We start from the raw sequence: 21,000 nt of genomic DNA, 5'->3' as shown, positions 1-21,000 counted from the left end.
TGTCCATTAACATGTGCATGTTCATCTGCATTACATCTTTTTGTGTATATTTTTCTAAATTAAAAAATTGCAGATTCCAAGGACCAAAAACCAGACATTTCTATTCAATATCTTAGTCTGGCACCCAAGAAATCTAAATTTTTATCAAGTTCCTACAGTAATTTTAATAAAAGTAGTCTGCGGGTCACATTTTGAGTATCTGTATTATTTCCATAGTTTGAATATTTTACTCTTATAACTTGGCATTTCAGAAAGAGCTGCAATGTGGCTAAAGGAGGCAGTTTATAATAAATAAACATACAACCGTTGTAATTCCAGAAATTGTCACTTTACTATTCAAGAAAACCTAAACATTTACAAAAGAAAATAAAAACAAAGTTGCATTTTTAGACCACACTGGGAAAGTTGCACAGGAGTCTGATGAACCAACTTCGTGAAACATCTCCGTACCATGCCAGTACCATACAGAGAAACCCAGTCAACCATTATACCATAGGTTGAGGTATTTAGTACCTGAAAGTCAACCCAGTGCTCTCTTTGCTTATTATTTGTCTATAAAAATATAAAACCCAGCATCTTTATGAAACCTGAAATTACTGTCAATAAACTTTATAGGAGTAAAATTTTGTTAAAGGCAATAAAATAGAAGAAAGATGACAAAGGTCAGCTGTCAGTCAATATTAATGTGAAATTTTCCTAACATGCATTAAATTATAATAGTCCAAGCAACACTAGTTATTTTAACGATCTAAATATAGAGTGTTGCTATTTTAAGCAATCTTGCTATGGCACAATTTTATTTTACATATGTACAAATTATGTTATTGTATATACAGATCAAGGAACTCCTCCAGTTCTCTCATCTCGATGGCAGTTACTGTTTTTCAGGCAGCAAGTTTTCCTTTGACTTCTTGCTCAGAGCAAGGGGCATAGGTGGGCATTTCTTTCCAAGTTCAATACATTCAGAGAAGTCTGCCTCTCAGCTCATTGTTTTTCTCATGGAATGATGAGCAGTATCAAGGATTTGCATAGAAAAATAGTGTCTCCAGTTGAACATATCAAGCATTAGCTACACTTTTGATTTCTGTGCTTCTACAAGACTATATGATCCCTTCATGTTGGCTTTTCTTGCAAAGTAAATTATCATTCCAATGGCGGGTATTATTAAGGAGGATGCACAATAGAGCATGAGAAGCTCAGGAGAAAAATAGTCTTTGTTGTTTTCTCTTCCTGGAAAATAACAAAATGGATGCAATTAATGTCTAGTACAAAAAGATAGCATTTAATAACAACAGTTACATGTTTTATTATAACAGTACAACTAGTTCTCCAAAGAGAAGGGAATCAAAGCAGTGATAAGGACCATCAGGACCCAAGATGCATATTTCTCTGAATTATCCAAATAATCAGTTGGTGGTTGCTATGGTCATGATGGATCTAAAGATGATAGTTGCTGGCTTCTACAAACTTGGATTCAAATAGATTCAGGTTCAGTTGTAAAATGGAAGGGAGGGTACAAGTTTTTAGGGCTCTTTTAACAAGAACAGGAATTGGAGACAGGCACTTGCTTTGGGAAATAAAAATATCTACTAAGGAACTGGGACTCTGATGACCATGAATTGAAATGACTAACCAGTTCTCTAAGAAAATCCTTATAACATTCAGAGTGTGACCATTATAGCTAAATGCCACAAATAAGATGGTAAGAGAAAAAAAAAAGTCTTGCCAATGGCTTTTTCAGAGATATATAAAAGTTTCTATGTTTTTATGTCAGAAATAGGGCATATTAATATATTTTTCCTCTTCAGCATTTATATCATCTTTTGATAAACTGGAGTTCTTTGGACAACATTATGTTACAGCTTAAATGTCTCTTAGAGGCATTCTCCGATCTATATCTCCCTCATTCTAAATTCAGAACCTCAACATATTCTCAAAACCCACTCATTTTTCCTTCAAAACCTTATCACAGCTTTTAATGAAACATTTATCCATATAATTATTATTTATCCATATAACTTATTAAGTTTAGTTTCCTCCCCTAGGCTATAAATTACATCAAGACATGTATATCTGTTTTCTTTTTGGTCCATCACCTGACTCACTGCTTGGCCTAGTTGGCACCAAAAAAGTATTTTTTAAACATTAATAACATTTTTTTCTCTCTACATTTTGCCTTTGCCATTTAGTTGTAAATGGAGCACAGTAGGTACAGCACACAAAAACTTTAAAATTAGTATTCTTTCTAATCTGCTAAAAAATCATCTGACAGCTGCTATATCGTTTAACATCTTAACTTTATAAGAATATCTGAAGAAGATAGTCACTGGAGGTAAACCAAGTAAAAAGAATCACTAGCATCAGATGATGTGAAGTCATTTTTTCAAATTATTGAAGAAAAACGGTTCACCCTAAGCATAATGATAATGGCCTCACTTTTTGACTTTCCCTTGCAAGAGCCGAGCTAGTCAAATATAAGGGTAATATTTGAATGGGATGTCCATCAACATGATTATGATTAGGTATCAATATTGATGACATGCTGAGAAATAGTATTTCCATTTCTATTGCTTTCTTTTCAATGTAATATATATAATCTTTTGCCTTTCAGTCTTCCCCGCAGGCATCGGCAGAAAAACACAAATTTGCTGCCAAGGTAGTTGCCAGGGCAACCTTCAAATACAATTTTCTATTTGTTGTATAAACACTGAATATCTTTAAAAACTCCTGACGATTTCTATTAATGGAATATATTCAAGCCAAGACAAAATGAAACAAAGAAAAAATCCAGCCAAATACAAAAGAAATCTAGTTCAAAATACCCAGAAAAATGCCCATTTTTTTTTGTTTTGTTTTCATTAAAATTTACCTATTTTAAACTATATTCAGTTTTGGGGGGGGCATGAGTTTCTAGCTGAGTGCTTAATATTCTTTGATTGTTCATTTGAATAATGAGTAAAAAGGAGCAACTATATAAGTGGTTAATTTGATAAAGCAATTAGAAAATAAAGCAATGTGTGTGAGAGAGTTAAAAAGTAGTGAAGCAGGTTTGATGTGTCTTTAAAAGATAACAATTAATTAACAAAAGAATTACAGAAGTGTTAGGGGACCAATTTCCTGGGGATAGGCTTAATTAAAGGTGGCCCAGAAGTTTTAAGGATTAAAGAAAATAGAGATGAATACATTTCAACCTGCTCATAACTGAGATTGCAATCTGTCCAGAATCATCCCCAACCTCATTGGAAGCATTGATTACATATACCCCTGTATCATTTTGAGTGATGTGATACAAAGTAAATGTTCCCTTCTTTGAACACATAGTAACTTCATTAGCTAGATCAACTCTTTTCAGGATAATCACTGCAGGTGGATGACTGAAGTTTTACATATAGTTATGCTGTTTTCCCCTTCTTTAACATTTCTAGATGGATGTATAGCTATATAGCTACTGGCATGTTTTGAGGAGGTACTGTGAAGGTGGAAAACATATATATGGTAAGGCTTGCCATTTTGAGAAATTTGGGCAGATGAACAAAAACTTTACCTGTTTCTGACGTAGGTTCAAATTTTCTCTGCATTGACAAGTGATTGCTCACTCCAATAGCCAAGTGCCAGGCCTCTTAAGACTTGGCATTTGTTTGCAGTCCTGTTTGCACTCCACCGCCAAGTATGGCTTCCATTACACAATAGCAGCTAATTGGTGTGCAAGGGGTGTGAGACTGATCAGCCAAGGCTGATGTATTCTACTTCACCAATAAAATCAGCAGATCCTACCTACTGTGCATTCACAAGAGGGCTTAGGAGATTAAGGGGCCTCTGAAGTTTCTCCAGTGAGGATATTGCTCCTCTCTTTCTCTGTCCACCAGAATAGGGAGGGACGGCAAGCAGCTTGAATTTTAATGAGACTTTTCGATAGTCTAGAGATTTTTTTATGTTGTTCAGGATCAAGTTTACTATTCCCAATTATTATCCTGAAAAGAGTCAATCCAGAAAATTGCAGTTACTCTACGTTCAGAAAATAGTGTTTCCTTCTGGTAGAAAGGAAGAGGGTCTGGATAGAACCCTTCTTTTTCAATGTGCCAATCCTACTTCTTTCGTTTCCTTATAACCTCCAGGGAAAAGGTTTGAAATATGGTTAAACATTTAGCAACTGCAAAACCTCAGAGACAAATGATACATTGTAAACTGAAAAAAGCAAGCAGGAATCCCTCACTCACGAATGATTAATGTCAACTTCCTGGCTAAACTTTATAGGATAAAGCAGCTGTGCTTGATTATTCCAAGAACCATTAAGAAAAAAACCACAGCTCCATTTTGCCAACTCATTCATCAAATATTGGAAACTCTTAGTAATCCATGGAACCTCTGAACTACTACCAACAAAACAAAAACAAAAACTCAAAACAAACTCACCTTGAACATCAAGTGTTAAACTTCTTAATTGTGAGCCAACTTTGTTTTTAGATTCACATTCGTATACCCCCGCATCCTTCAACTGGGCCTTTTGGATGGTATAGGCACCATCTATAGATTTTAGTACTGTGTCTCCTGTCTGTGCTTTTTTCTTCAGGATTATCCATGTTTCTGGAACATTTCCACATGTACAAGAGATGATGACAGTGTCTCCTTCTTTGACACTCTCAGAAGGAAAAGCTGTAAGTTTTATGTCTTTTGGAGTAACTGTAAAGAGAATTTAAAAGGCATCTCTGATTGAGTGAAATATGAACCAATTCCATATTAATTCAGTGACATCAACCACAGCTTCCATGGAGCTATTTGTGCTAAGTGTTTGCATTAAATGTTAAGAAGAGCAAGTAAAGAAGTCGAGCATTGCTAGATTGTTGGAAATGATCATGTTTTAACTAAGAGAGTACATGGTTTATGCTTCTTTCATGTCCCTTAATATAATTATTTACCCAGCCTAGCACAAATAATAGGTGTTTGATATGGTTTGGCTCTGTGTCCCCATCCGGGTCTCAACTTGAATTGTAATCCCCAGGTTTTGAGGGAGGAACCTGCTGAGAGGTGATTGGATCATGGGGGCTGTTTCCCCCTTGCTGTTCTCATGATTGTGAGTGAGTTTTTACGAGAACTTTTGGTCTTAAAGTGTGGCAGGTCCTCACCCTCTCTGGCCTGCCACCATACTAAGATGTGCCTTGCTTCCCTTTCTCCTCTGCCATGATTGCACATTTTGTGAGGTGTTCCCAGCCATGTGGAACTGTATTAAACCTCTCTTATAAATTACCAATCTCAAGTAGTATCTTTATAGCAGTGTGAAAATTGACAAATCACAGTGTTTAATAAAGAGCTATAGAATTCAGATGTGAAACAGAAAATTAATTTTTTGTTATACTGTTTTGCAAAAATTTCCTTGAAGTACAAAGGCTTTTACAGGTTTCTGAGTTTTGAGTTGGATCCTTCAATCAAGAAGTTAAGCTGTACAGATGCGGCTTTTTTACTCTCCTTAACAACACTACTGCCATTTATTAAGTTCTAGGCACTGAGCTAAGTATTTGACATATAACTTCTCTATTAATGCAACAACTGGTGGATGCAGGTACCATATCACCAATTTTTAATCCCTATTAAGGTCTTCTATTTTGTAAGTTGATTTGAAATTCTTTCCCTATTTCCAAGGTCATGACAACCACCCAAAAGGTTTTTTTGTTTGTTTGGTTGGTTGGTTGGTTGTCTGTTTTTTAAGGATGTGCATTGCATTTCCAAGATTCTTCTTCTAAAATACAAATCTTATTGAGTTGAGGTAACAAGAAAGTCACTAATATCTTAGTGGGAATAATGCCAAGGTGTAAGAGAGGAAATGATAGCCCTGGCAAAGATAAGAACCCTCATACCTAAAGGGGAAGGGATGGAGGAAATCCACATTGATCACTTGATTTTGCTCATAACTCCATATGGCTTCAACCTGCAAACTAGGAATTGTCTTTTTCTCAATCTTGGGTCTCCATCCTAAAGAGAAGGGGCCTAGATCTGTTGACTTAATCTACTTTAGTGGTTCCATGCTGTCAGGCTGATGAACCAGAGGACAGAGTCACGGCTACTAATAATCTCGGAATTTGCAAAAGACTTAAGTGCCAGCTGAGGCTTCTAAGCAAATACTACTGGCCATCTTGTGAGATTGCCACTCAGAGTTCAATTCAGCCAGATATGGTGACTTTAATCCTACATAATTCCAAATGAAGATATTCCTCTTCCTATTCTTATCTCAACACCATAACCATTGCCTCATAAGTGTAACTGGAACTTCTGACACAGGTCCTGAAGGCTTGCATTTCACTTGAGTTTAAAAGAATCTCAGGATAAGAAACTTGTAACGATTCATGAGAAAGGACAATTTCAGGAGATTTCTCCATACATTGGAAACATCATAAGCTCTTCAAAACCCTCAACACACTTTTGTAGTAAAAATTTTGTTTTCAAAGACTTTACTCATAATCAGTAACATAACCAAAAAAATTACTAGCAAGGATAACTCATTACTCACACTCTGCTCACCTTGGATAATTAATTCCACTTCTTTTCTGCTTCTTCCAGCCTGGTTAATTCCTTCACATACATAAACTCCAGAATCTTCCATTTTTGTAGAAATTAAGGTGAGAGTTGCATTCTCAGAAATAGGCTGTAGCTCCCCATTAGGTAGCTGCCTGCTCCATAGGATTTTCGGAGCAGGAAGGCCGTGGCTCAAGCATGTCATATTCACAGAACTGCCTTCCTCCAGGACGGAGGAAGGGCTGACCAAGATGGCTGTATCTCTGGGGGCAACTGAAAAGGCAGAGAGGCTTGTTAGCTGGACCCCTTATGCCCTGAGTTCCAAAGAGTTTTAATAATGTTGCAAAACTGGGCTATGGGTTCAGCAGACTCAAACAGTTTATAAACCTTGATAATTTAACACAAGAGGTTTTGGTCCTTATTTACTTTAGCCGATACCAAATGATAGAGCAGAACATGGACACGTCATGGTGTTTTCTAATGGAAGTAAGTTCAGTATACCCTCCCTTGTAATCAAAGAATGACGAGGATCAACGATAGTGTGTACTGCCATTTATGGTAGAGTCAACAAGACTATGAATTATTTGAATCTCCTTCTGTGAAAAGATGTGGTCTATTTTTCCACCCCTTGAAACTCTAGGCTGGCCTCATGACTCACTTTAACTAATAGAATGTGGAAGAAGTAACACTGTAGGACTTCCAAACCCAGGCCTTGAAGAGGCTGCTTTCATTTACACCTTCTTGAAAACTGAGCTCTGGTGAGTAAATCTAGGCTACTGTTCCTCAGGGTGACAACACATAAAGAAAGAGAGGCCAAGTCATCCCAGATATGGCTCCAGACATGTGGATGAAGTCATCTGAGACCAGCCAGTCCTGCTAACCTTACAGAAAATGCATGAGCGAGGTCAGCTAATACCATATCGAGCAGAATAACTGCCTAGCTGGCCCATTCCTAAATTGCCAACTCAAAGCATCATAAGCCAGTAAATAGTTACTATTTTAAGTTTAGGGAGGGTGATTTGTTACAATCATTATTATTTTGAAATTTCTTTTCAATTATGTTTTTTCTCCACAGAGTTTTTAACTATTAACCTTATGTTAACTATTGCCTGGCAAACACGATAAGAGACAGGTATTAAACTGTAGATACCTCACGTATGTACTTACCATTGACATAAAGTGTCTGTGTACTCTGCCTTTGTTTGGGTTCGAATTCCATTTCATCAATATGTAACTTAGCCTGGCAAACAAGAGCTTTTCCAGTATCTTCAGTGGTAGGGATGAAGGTCGCTTCCAAACTTTTGTTCTCTAGAGATTTCATATCTGTATCCTCCAAAAACTCTTTATTCTCCAGAACAGTCTCCCCCTTAAGTAATTCAATCTCCAACCGGTCAAGGGGGTACACACTAGAAACCTTGCAGCTTACAGTGATGGGGCTCTCACTCATAAGGACACCTCCTATCTCGATTTCTGGATCTCTAGGGAATGCTGCAAAATGCAAGCAAAAATGATTTTTATACGCGATATTCAAGGAAAAATTGAGCTAAGCTTTATTAAATGTAAAGGCCTAAAAATGACAGCTTTAATTGACCTGGGATAGAATGACTGTCAATATATAAGTAACGACAGTATTTATAAATGACATATTTATGATATTATATATGCATAATGTTAGAAACAAAAACTACTTAGCCTATCCAGTCCTTGAATAATAAATTTTCACTTATTTTTTTTCTTCTTAATATGCAGTCTTGCTGTGTGCCATAGCTTGATCCTAAGTACACATCAGCTTCCACTATCTTATTTAGTAAGTATATATTTTACATGTTTTAAAATTTGCCATGTTATGTTGAATACTTAGTATAAACTAGTCCTCTAATATTCATTATCTCAGTCTTCAAAACAGCTATGTAAAATGGGTATTAGTTATTTTATGGCCAGGAATACTGAAACATACAGAGGCTAAGAGACTTTCCTCATGCATTATATCTAGTTGAAGTCAATGAGATGGGCTGAGAATCCGTATCTCTCTGACCTCAGAGCCCAGCTTTGGTTTTACACAGCTGTGCAGTCTCTCAGTATCAAATAAGACAAACAAGGAAGTTCTCAACTTAGTTTAAATTTTAATGACCAAATTTAGGCAGCAAGTTTTAAATATTTCTCAGATAATACTTGTAATCAAGAAAAGAACCGCTTAACTCTAGTCTTTATAATACAGCACAAATCAATAAAAATGAGACTAAAATAGCTATCAAGGGCAAGAATAATGCTTAAACATATTTTTCCTTAACAAAAATGTTGTTAAAGTGATACATGCTCAAATATTTCTATGTTGCAATAAGACTCCACTGCTGGTTCTCATTTCTGCTGGGAATGTGCCTATCTCAGCAGATCATGGACTCTGGGTAATATAATAATGCAAATAAAATGTATCCTCCTTTTGAGAGACTCAAATCCATTTACAGGCATACTGTAACCCATTCTGAACAAAATCTTGAAGGGTATCACAAGTTTGGGCAGGGTTTCTGGTAGAAAATCTCTACAATATGTTCTCTTGAGTTCTACTGAAGTGAGAACTCAAGGCAGAGTGACCCTCTCAAAAAAATAACTTTATGGTCACTTTGCATATTTTGTCCTTCATTCAATATGGACTGAGGGACTCCAGCAATGTCAAGTTCACAGAGATTTGAGGTTGCGAAGAGTGTTTATTAAGACAACAAGAAGAGTAAGAGAAAGTGTAGTATATGTAGGTGGCATAAATCAACATTAAGATCTAATGCTGCTTCCTGATTCTGCTTTTCACCTTAGCCACTACCACTGACCATCCCCATCTCCAACCTAATTCCTTATCTTTAATTTTGGCTTCCTTCTGCTTCCTATTCCCTTATTTTTTTTCCCATCCTGCAGACAGCACTTCAAATGTGCTTTAAAGCAGTGCCTTAAAATAGTTTAAAACTACTCGTTTCCAACTGGAGTAGCTGGAGTAGTCACCTCCACCCAGTCATCTGAATGGGCACTGACCCCAATGCACTCACCTCCAGCATGTAGTGTGTTCAAGTGCATGATGAGAGAGTATTGACAAGGCATAAACCAAGGATTGTGGGTGCTGTGTACATATGTAATACATACTTGAGATTTAGGCTAATAATGTTGTATCAAACCATTCCGATTCAGATTTAGGAACAAAATTCGTAATGCTAAATTCCTTTTCTAGACATAAGGATCTCATTGCACATCACAGACGTGCATTCTTTTTCTTCCAATAGAACTGGAAAAAAATAAAATAAAATAAACAATTCTGAAAACCACTTACAGTAGAGCTCCACCTGGATTCCCTTTTCCAGTTTCTTACGTCCACAAGTCACTGTGCACAGATAAGAGTGTTCGTTCTCAAAACTCACAGGGCTCAGGGTCAGCGTGGAATTGGTTCCCTCACTCCTCACCTTCCCGCTCAGAGGGCTGTCTATCTGAGTTCTCCAGGAGAAAGACGGGGACTCACAGCCCATAACACTACATGTCAACACAACTGAGTCTCCAATCTGAGCAGCAATCCGGGGTCCAGGGGAGATCTCAACAGTAAATGGTTTCTCTGGGACAGAAGTGGAAAGCAAGATGAAAAGAACGTAAGATTATTTTCTTCTTTCATCACATTCTGACATATGATCTTTTTTTTTCCGGATCTCCTTTCAGTTAATATCTATGCCAACAAGAAATTACTCTTTTCCACCTTGGGACTATCAGAAATGAGACCACATCTTATAGAATGAAACCATTATAGTTTGTTGATTCGTTCATTTAACAAATTGAATAGATAAAAATTTGTCAAGAGAGGTTGGTATCTTCATAGCAATAATAGTCTCTGCTCAAATGTAGTTTATCAAATCCCTGTCAGAGTGGACAATCACTCAAAGAATTTAAGTGGTTTTTGTGTGTCAAGCACTATCTAAATTACTATATTATATATATATATATATATAAAATCAACAATTTCGTACACTAGTACTATTCTTTCTTCTTTGCCTTCTCTTTCTGCTTCTAGTCTTTCTCTTCCTCTTTTTACCCCTCGTTTTCCTTCTTGAGGAAATGTAGGCTCAGAAATGCTAAATAACTGTGCCCAGTTTGCAAGTAACAAAATTAGGACTTGATGCCAGGTGGGTCTGATTCAAGATCCCAGTTTTTCAGTTGCTACAACAACTAAATCGAGTCATCCTCATATGGAGATAAAATGATCTAAAAAAGGTACTGGAAAAAGCTACAAAAAAGGTCCCTTAATTAGATATAATACCCACAGTGGACAAGCATTTAGAGCTTCTGTTCCAATAATACAGTTATACCATTGAAAGTCACATAGAATCACCCTGAAATCAAAGTCATAATCTAAGCATTAAAGTGATACATAAGTCACCTCCAAAATTTGCCTGATGCAATATAAAAATACTTTACAATTATTTCAGGGTCTGAAAACTGAGATGTGAGGGCAAACTCCTAAGACTCAAATATCCAGGAATGTCCTTTGGTCATCAGCACTGTCCCTGCTGGGTACATGGGCTTCTTTTGGATGACTGCTATTTAGGGAGAAAGGGAACCCCACATCTCGGCTCTGTTCCCCTGAAGAAACTGAGAGTGTCTGGGCAACTCTGAAAGCAACAGATGAGACCCCCATAAAAATCACTGAAATCTTACTTGTAAATTACAGGCTTGAGCTTAAAGAAAGAAATCTCAATATACAAATAATCCAAACATGTTACATTTTGCATGGTTCTCATCTGTGTCATAAGTTATTTTTCTTAATAAGTTTCTCTAATTGTGACATCTTAGTAGTTTCTGAAGAAGATTCTCCTCAAATTACCTCAATAAACTGATATACTATTAGACGTTGAAAGAGAGCTCATTCACAAAAACAACCAGAGCTTCCGAATTTCTTATAGGCTAACGTCAGAATGAGGAACTTTAAAAACAGATCCACTGCCTGTCTGTGAACATTTCTAAGTCATTCTTTACAGTGACCACATGTATTGCCATGTGAACTTGGAACCACTGGAGGAGTAACTCTTTTAGGTAGCTGAAAGTTTCTTTGAAAGTACTTTCAGTACTTTAGGCCAGTAGTATCCCATGTGATGCAAAGTGCAAAACAACTCTCCCCAACCCCAAAATACGTATCCTTTGTACACTGGAATAGGATACGGTTTATTATGGAGTGGCATTATTCCAGGGTGAATGATTAGCTTTACATACTTTTATTGGTATAACATCTTTCCTGGTCACTTGAGAATGCTAACCTAACATCCAGCTGAGATAATCTACTTATGGTGAGTTTTATTTTTATTTTAATCATCCAAGTTTAAATACCATGTTTTCACATTTTAAAAATTTGTGTTGAGCTGGGTGTCACTACAGCTGGGTGGCACGTGCCTATAGTCCCAGCTACTCAGGCAGCTAGGGTGGGAGGATCAGTTGAGCCCAGGAGTTCAAGTTCAGTCTGGGCAACATAGCAAGACCTCATTTCCTAAAACAAACAAACAAGACTATGCTACCCATGTTTATAATCTATTAATTCAGCAAACATTTACTGAACATTCATTATGTGTTAGGTACTGTGCTAAGAATCTAAGCATTCACACACACACACACACACACACACACACACACAAATTCCTGACTTTAAGGAGTTTACAGATTTTTTTTTTTAAATTAAATAGAAACGGAGGTCTGACTATGTTGCCCAGGCTGGTCTTGTACTCCTGGCCTCAAGCAATCCTTCCACCTAAGCTTCCCAAAGTGCTGGGATTATAGGCTTGAACCATCGTGCCCAGAGCAGGAATTCACAGTTTAGTGGAAAGGCACATTTAAAAAGATATACTGTTTTGGCTCTTACTAAGGAATATTTGAGTTAACTATGTATATGCCTGTCCTTCCTTCCTAGTTTGTATGCTCCCCTAGGGCAGTTGTCATATCTTTTTCATGTCTGTACCCCTAGTACCAAGTAGAATTCTTGGATTCTTGGACAAGGGCTCTTAATATGTGTTGAACTGAACAGAACTGCATACATGACTATAAGGAGTGTCGAGTGTACACGAAGGAAAGAATATGTAGTTTGGTCTGACACAATCTGGAACTGGGAGGCTGACATGAGCTTCGTATTGGAGAATGGCTAAGACTTTGCCAGATGAAGGAAGGAGAAAGGCCATTTTAGGCAAAAGAAACAGCATAAGCAGGGGCACCAAGTCATCAACAAAACTGCAAAGGTAGTTTCTGGCCAGATCATAAAGAGTTTTGTGTGACAGTTTTAAGAAATGGATTGAAGTTATAGAAAATGAGCACCTTTTTGTTTAAGGTAATAAACCCTGGGAGTAGTGCATAAGATTTATTATTCTAGGGACAGAATGTCTACATAGCAGGTAGACTATGTAAAGATAATTAGCCACAAAATAATGTGAAATATTATTCAGCCTTAAAAAACAAAAGAGGAAATTCTGTCATTTGCAACAAAAGGGATGAACCCAGAGGACATTATGCTAAGTGAAACAAGCCAGGCACAGAGAGACCAGTACCTCATGATCTCACTTACATGTGGGATCTACTTCTAAAGTCATAGAAGTAGAGAGTAGAATGGTGGTTACCAGAGGCTGGGGCGAGGAGAGGAAGGGAAGGAGGAGATGTTGGTCAATGGGTACAAAGGTTCAGTTAGACGGGAGAGTAAGTTGTTGAGATCTACTGTACATCATGATGACTATAGTTAACAATAATATATTGTGTATTTAAAAATACCTAAGAAAGTGAATTTCAGATGTATCACCACAAAAGAATAAGTGAGGCAATGAATATGTTGACTTGACTTAATCATTCTACATTGTATACCTATATCAAACATCACATTGTAATCTATAAACAATCATGATTTATCAATTAAAAATATTTCTAAGAAGAAATACAAACATAATTAGCTATAAAATTAAAAAGTCAAAGGGGTTTTCATTAAAATTAACCTGTATTAAAATCATAGTAAATGCAACTAAAGAGCTATTTAGCCCTAGAAAAAGTATGAACTATCCTGAGCCCGGGTTTTTAATAGTGTTGCGGTAAAGATTAATGCGATAAAATATATAAAGCAGAATGTAGAATTCCTGGGAAACATTAGGTGTACAATCAATAGGTGGTGTCATTATTAATCTCTGGGAGATTCCACTCTCTCATCTGTAAAATGAATACAAAATACTTACTTTTTAGTTATTTCTTGAAGATGGCATATGTAAAGTACCAGAAACATATCTGGTGTTTAGTGAATGCTGTTATGTAAGAATATCTTGTAAGAGCCCAAGTAAGAGATGATAAACTAAGGCAATGGCAAGTGGGGTGAAGAAGAGGTCATATTCTGGGGAGCATTTTGAGGTAGAACTGACAGGAATTAACAGCATGGAATTGGAACATGAGTTTTGGAGTAATCAACATATTGTAGTCCAATTCTTGGGAGTCTAGCGTGAGAAGAGAAGAGGACCCAGGGATGTAAACTTGAAAATATCAGTATCCCAGGGGCAGGAGGAAGATAAAAAGTGAGGGAATGAAGCAGAGAAAAAGTGGTTTGAGATGAAAAAGAATCAGAAAAGCAGAGCCATGGAAACTCTGGGAGGGAAGACTTCTAAGAAGTACTAGTAAGATAAACATATATTTGTGCTAAAGGCTATGGCAACCAGATAGGTCATCAGTGAAACTAAGGGAAGCAATTTCAGCATTGAAGCTGTGTGACTATTGCTCAAATCCCAGTGACAGCACCTTTGTCATTCCTTTTTCACATTCTACTCACCTTGAACAATTAATTCTACCTCTTTTCTGTTTTTCCCAATCAAATTAACTCCTTCACACACATAAATTCCAGAATCTTCCATCCTCATAGCAATTAAGGTGAGAGTTGCATTCCCAGAAAGGTGCTGTAGATTCCCATTATCTAATTTCTTACTCCAGAAAATCTCTGGAGGTGGTAGACCCTCACTGGAACAGGTCATGGTCACAGAGCCACCTTCTTGTAGCCTTGTGGATGGATTCACAGAAATAACTGTATTCTTAGGTGATACTGAAAAGGCAAAAAAATAATATTAGCAATTGCTAAGCATCATCCCAGTGCAGCAGAGGGAATGTATTTCTCTTAGACAGTATTTATGTGCTTCCACCAATTTGATGAAATTACTCTGCCAAACTAGTATAAAGAACTGCTGAATCATTCAAAATAATCTATCCCGTTTCTGACTAAACTGATCAAGTTTAGTTGATGTTTCATGTTTTTCAGATGGTTAGAGATAGTCAGAAATTAAGAAGAACCATGTGGCTTAACCTCCCACTAAAGGGTAGGAGTCCCATTTAAGCATTCTTGCCAAGTGCCCATTCAAGTCAACTTCAACATTTACTGAGAGAATCAACCCATTGCTTTCCAAAAGAGTCAATTTGATTTTTGGACAGTTCTATGTATTAGCACATTTCTCCCTATTTTGCTGAAATCTTCTCTCTATACTAATTTAAACATATTGGCCATAATTCAGCCCTGTGCTGTTACAGAAAAAGGTAAATCACTCTTTCATATAACTGTCTTTCAAATGCTTAATTAGAGCTCTCTTTTCCAGGTTTTGTATTCTCTTAGGAAAAATATCCTCTATCTTGACTATTCTTCTCAAAATATTGTTAAAAGCCTTCCCAGCTCATTCTCTTTCAGCTAAACATGCCATAGCTGGCAATACTCCTTTTAAATGTGGTGCCCAGTGCAGAACATAGCATTTTAGTCTAGAACAAAGCACAGTGAGCCCACTCCTACACAATGCTGGGACTACAAGACTCCCATAAATCCCCTGGCAGTATCAGGCAGATTGGAGGCAATCAAACCCCATCATTTTTCCCCTGTCCAATGCACATATGTATGTATGTGCATATGCATACACACACACATACACACACAGAGAGAATAACTGCTCACCTTGTCAAGTTTCTGTACCTGTCCAAGTAATATTTCAAGGCATACTATAAGAGTTTACAAAACAATATTAAAATGTTTTATTATTTGAACCTATTTCCCACTACTCAATCTGGTGGTATGACTACTCCCATTTTATACCCTGGGAAATAGAGAAATTAAGTAACCCAAACTTACACAGTTAATAGAGCCAGAAATTAAGCTCAAGTCTTCTCAATCCAAATCCAGTGTTCTTTTCATTGAATTGTACTATTGGCAAACATTATGTTCTCAATGAATACAAATGGAATACAAACTATATACAAGTTTTTTGTTTTTTTTTTTACTTTGCTGCTAAGTTTATTGCTATACACAACCGAAGTGGGATTCCCACAAAGACTGGAACACATCGCACAAGTACTTACTGTAGACTTGCAATTCTTTTACAGCTTCCCTTTCTGTGGGCACAGAATCCATTTCATCAATCTGTAATTTAGCTCGGCAAACAAGAACTTTCCCAATATCTTCAATGACAGGAGTAAAGGTTACTTCCAAACTCTTGGTTTCCAGGGACTTCCTGTCTGCATCCTCCAGAAATTCCTGACTCTTCATGAGACGATCTCCTTTCATTAAGTCTATCTCCAGCCTGTCAAATGGGTATACATCAGCAACCAAACACTTGACTGTGATCGGCTTCCCAGCCTCCAGAGGACCACTCAGATGAATCTCTGGATCCCTAGGAAAAGCTGAAAAGGCCAAACAAATACATGGATGGGCTTTTTGCTCATGGGATATAAGGTCTCTTACTGCTTTAACACAATACAAATCAAGTCTAGTGTTTTTGTTAATACAGTCTTAATACAGAAAAATTGTTTAAATAGCCCTTCATGATTTGGGGTGAGTTCAAGGCGCAAGAAATGGAAGCAAACATTTTTTAGAACATTATTCTATTCTGATCCTGTATATATTAAGGGTTGCATGTTATTACAGTAAAAGAAGGAAGAAAAAATAATGTTTATATTGAACCTTACATGTGGCTGTCACTGCGCTATAGATTTAACATTAATTATTTTATTTTATCCTCACAACAACTCTAGGAGATAGAGATCACATTTCACAGAAAAGAAGACTTGGACTTAGTACATTTACATAACTTGTCTAAGGTCACACACCTAGTAAATGGTAAAGCTGGGATTTAAATTCAGGATTTCTATTACTTGGTTTTGCTACTACAGATTTACCTTATGTTACATCACATTTTCTTATTATAGTCAGGGCAGATATATTTCCATTTTACAGATAATGACTGTAAGGCTTGGAATGTCATTGCAAAGAATAGTTATTGTCAAGATATTCTAAGAAATGAAAAGACCAACTTTAAGTAATTAGCTTCTGAAAACAGTGCCTCTGATAGGAATTCATCCACCAGAAAGATACATTTGTGCAATCTTTATGTTCTGGAACACATATTTGCCTCCTGAAATGCCTAACTCAGTATCCCACCAAGTGTTCCATTGAAGCTTCTAGTACAAGGAAATGTACTACTCGTAGCCATTGCCTCCTTTGCAAGCGTTACCTTTCTCATTACACATTGTCATGAAGTAACATATTGGTGGATTCAAAACTCTGTGTAACAAAAAGAATACAAAGGTCTCAACTCTAACCACTGTTACAATCAAATGTGGAAAGGAGACAGAACTGTTATACATAATGAAAAACAGACACTCTTGGAGGAAAAACCTCAGGCAAGAAAATTAAAGCCAGAAGCGTCTTCATTTCTCTTTTTTAAATCTTCAACTATTTGGTACTAGTGGGCAAAAGAGAAAGGAGCTGGAAATTCTTTGCTATGTGAAGAAACATGGTATTTTTCATTTTTCCAGCAATAATTTCTGTCCCTCATATTCGGTAAGAAACGTTCCTCTAATCCACACAGTTTGATGTCAGGTAACATAAGAACTTGCTACTTTTCCCTGTATTTACATAAGGGAAGCTTTTAAGGAGCTCAGGAGGCTGCACAGACATAAACTATGCATGTACAACCAGCATAATTGAAAGCAGCCGGCCAAGCACAGTTTCTTGGGAAGCTTGAGCAACACATGGGGCTTGTTGCAGAATCAATTAAGGTTACTGGGAAAAGTTGGGCTCTGGTACAACAGAACGGAACCAAAGTAATTATAATCAAATGAGGTCTTCATGAAGACACGACCATAAATGGGTTCAGTTTTTTAGAAAGAGAGGCCATGGGTAACAAAAGGCAAATGATTTGTGTCTGGTTAGTTTTTTACTCCTCTTGCTAACTTTGTTTGCTGAATGGAGAATGGAGTGGGATGCATTTTGGCAGGCTGGTAAACTAGGGACATCCACTCACGTTCATGAGGCAAATCTAATTCATTATATAAATATCTTTGAAGTTGAGCGGTTGAGCACCAAGTCTTCATGGCACCAAAAAAAAAAAAAAAAAAAAAAAATCCTAAATGTGTCAACACCAAAGTCAAATGAGTGAAACGTTTGCAGATATTAACAATTATGTCTAAGGAGAACACTTTTATACTAATACCTATTACTAATTATAGATCTACTTAATGTTTAAACTAATTTTAAGCATCAAATTGCATAAGAATAAATGAATAGAAAATCCCTGAAGGATGGAATTCATAAATCACTCAGAGACATAAGCAAGTAAACATGTAAGGATATAATCAAGTGGAAAGATTTTTTAATAAAACAAAAAGAACCTTAGAAATGATCATTTTACAGCTAAGGAAACCGGAGCCCAGAGATATTGAGTCTTATACATGGTCACTGTGTTTGCGGCAGAGGAGGAAACAGAAGCCAAGATTTGGATTCCTGCTCTCTCTCATGCTGGCCTTAGCTGTCCCTAGCTTTCCTGATGTTGTGTGTTCTTCAGCCAAGAATCTGTACACCAATATCCATTTTAAAACTTTTTTTAAATATCATTTTTAAAAAGCAATTTTAAAGTAAAATTGAGAGAAAAACGAAGATTTTCTAAAGCACTCACAGAAGATCTCCACCTGGATTCCTTTTTCCAATTTCCTAGATCCACAAGTTGCTGTGCACAGGTAAGAGTGTTCGTTTCCAAAACTAACAGGATTCATGGTCAGCGTAGACGTGGTCCCCTCATTCCTCACCTTCCCATTCAGAGGACTATCTATCTGGGTTCTCCAAGAGAAAGATGGGGACTCGCAGCCTGTGGTGCTGCAAGTCAGTGAGACGGAGTCACCAATCTGAGCGAGAGATTTAGATTCTGGGGTGGTCTCGATCTTAAAAGCTTGAGCTGCAACAGCAAAAAAAAAAAAAGACAGAAGCAAATTTACCACTAATTTGTCTAGTATTCTACTCCTTCTTCTGTGTATAATGTCTAAAATATGATCAGACTGATCTCTTTCCTAAACCGCTTCAAACTAACTGCAAGGTAGCCAAAAAGCACCGAAGTCACTTTCAAAAAAGTTTATGGAATCATCTTCACTAAAGAGAATTCTCAGTTCCAACCTTGATGCCCATTTATCAAAGCCGTTTTGTTATTTGCTAAGTTTGACCTCATTGTCAAGTATAGGAAACTAAGGAGACAGACCAACTAGAGACAGAAGCCGAATTACTCATTTGCCTTTGGAAAAAAGATACCAAAAACATCAATTTTCAGCTCTAACTATTACAGTACAATATTATATAGCAAAACTCAATTGCATATTAAAAGTTAGGTTAAATTAACTTTTCTTACTGTTTAAAATCACAGTGTCTTTACTTCACTACTTCACTACTATCGCAAAACTGACTGAAGCCAAAACCAGGGCTAAAATGGAATGCTAACATTAGAAACAGATAAAGGAAAATAACTTACAAGCTGCAAACATTATCCAAAGTATATTTGAGGCTCCAAAGCTCACGACCATCTTCCCAGGCATTTTAAGTTGCTGTTGTGATGAGAAAATAGTGGTTCCAAAACCCTAATTTGTGTCCCACGTGTATGTGCCTGGAAAGGGTATTCAGCTCCTGAAGCCAGTGAGGCCCGATGCTGCGGCGTGAAATAGAAAGTCTGTGCTTTATAAAGGGTCTTGTTGCAGAGGCGGAGGGAAATCCCTTCAAGGGGAAACCCAGGGCAGAGCCAGGGAAAAAAGTTTAACGGACACCCAGCCAAGTTCCAGTATTAACCCCTTCAGTTGCTCTCACTGCTGAAGCTCCTCTGTCCTGGCAAAAGAAGACACTTCCAAAACTATAAAATACAGGCTTTTCCTCATTTCGACTCCAAAAGGCTATCTTTACTGGAAAGATAAAGGACAATGCTGATTACAGAATGAAACTTTCTGAATCCAATGTGGTTTAAGAGGGTAGGGAGAGCAGAAAAGGAGCCAGAGTAGTAAATTCTACTCTATTTTTTGAACTGGATACATAACAACTATGTCATGTGAACTGATTTTCTCCATCAAGGAAATATGTTTGCAATTCTAAAAGAGATTATTTTTTTTCTCTCACAAGAGAAAGGAAAAAGTTATTTCTTTCGATGAGTCATTTTTTAAAAAGGAGACATCATAACTTCTTAGTTTTATATTTGTTCATAAATACAGTTCTTTTGGCAACAAATACCAACTTTTTGAAACTATTTTCTTGAGTAGAAAGTAAAGGAATATAACTGAAATTGCTGCCAAAACAAGGGAAATCATTTTTTTCTTTTGTTTTAGAAAAGTTATCAATACTTTGGTTAAATTGCTGGATAATTGGAACTTTTTTTGCAGACTTACATGCAAGTGTATGGAATCCATCTGAAGTAGCAAATCTCTTGGGCTGTGAGATTTAACCACAAACCCAGTTAAAACATTAAAAATAATATGTTTTTATTATAGGGAAGGGAACAATAACCAATTTTATGTGCCTTTTCCCCCAGTGAAGTGCCTTCTTGAAAAAATCCCGATTAACTAACTGGCTTAGCCTTGCACACTCATAGCCCAAGACCTTGCAAAATGCTTGCCCACCAAAAAGAAACCGGAATAGCCACTTCCTTATATTAAACACGTGCTGGTCTACCTCCCCCATTGGATCATCAGTTCCTCTCATGGCCAGGACCAGTTCTTGTTCATTGTTGTATCTACTTCTACAATATCTAATGCATGATTTTCCACTTAGTGGATGCAAAAAAAAAAATGCAATAATAAATATTACACATTTGGAAAAGAAAATTCTAAATACTAGCAATAATAGGTAAATATGTCATGAAAAAAAACTGTTAAATTCTACAAGAGAATTCTAAAGCTCAGAGGCTCACTGAGATGTGTACAATAAACTTGTACTATATAAATTTTGTACTTTGTAACAAAGGCCATAGTTGAGGTCTGGAATCTATAACTGTCCCTACCTGGTTGGACAGGCTTCTGGACCTCCTCTTGGATACTGATGTGGCTCCCACTAAAAGACAAGGAGGGAAAAATAAGTGGGAGATGCTGTTCTAGGGTGTGGGGATATAGGACTTCACCTACCAAATATCTAGGGACCAGAAAAATTGATTCAGGAAATATTAACTTGTAAACAAGTAACCCAGAGGTCCT

General features: G+C 36.9%; 1 protein-coding gene across 1 annotated transcript; it reads right to left on the bottom strand.

The window, feature by feature from the left end:
- Nucleotides 1–309: 309 nt before the first annotated feature.
- On the bottom strand, nucleotides 310–19,576 carry VCAM1 (vascular cell adhesion molecule 1). The gene is made up of 9 exons (XM_010377244.2): nucleotides 19,302–19,576; nucleotides 18,462–18,737; nucleotides 15,868–16,188; nucleotides 14,309–14,575; nucleotides 9,821–10,096; nucleotides 7,675–7,995; nucleotides 6,514–6,780; nucleotides 4,414–4,680; nucleotides 310–1,230 (listed from the first exon to the last, which is right to left on the bottom strand). Exons 1-9 carry the CDS (start codon nucleotides 19,363–19,365, stop codon nucleotides 1,070–1,072), a joined length of 2,220 nt encoding a protein of 739 aa, XP_010375546.1. The 5' UTR covers nucleotides 19,366–19,576; the 3' UTR covers nucleotides 310–1,069.
- Nucleotides 19,577–21,000: the final 1,424 nt, after the last annotated feature.

This window comes from Rhinopithecus roxellana, chromosome 8 (genome assembly GCF_007565055.1).
Source record: "Rhinopithecus roxellana isolate Shanxi Qingling chromosome 8, ASM756505v1, whole genome shotgun sequence".
Taxonomy (NCBI): Eukaryota; Metazoa; Chordata; class Mammalia; order Primates; family Cercopithecidae; genus Rhinopithecus; species Rhinopithecus roxellana.
The sequence above is the reverse complement of the archived record's forward strand: the minus strand, read 5'-3'. Positions and strand labels throughout refer to the sequence as shown.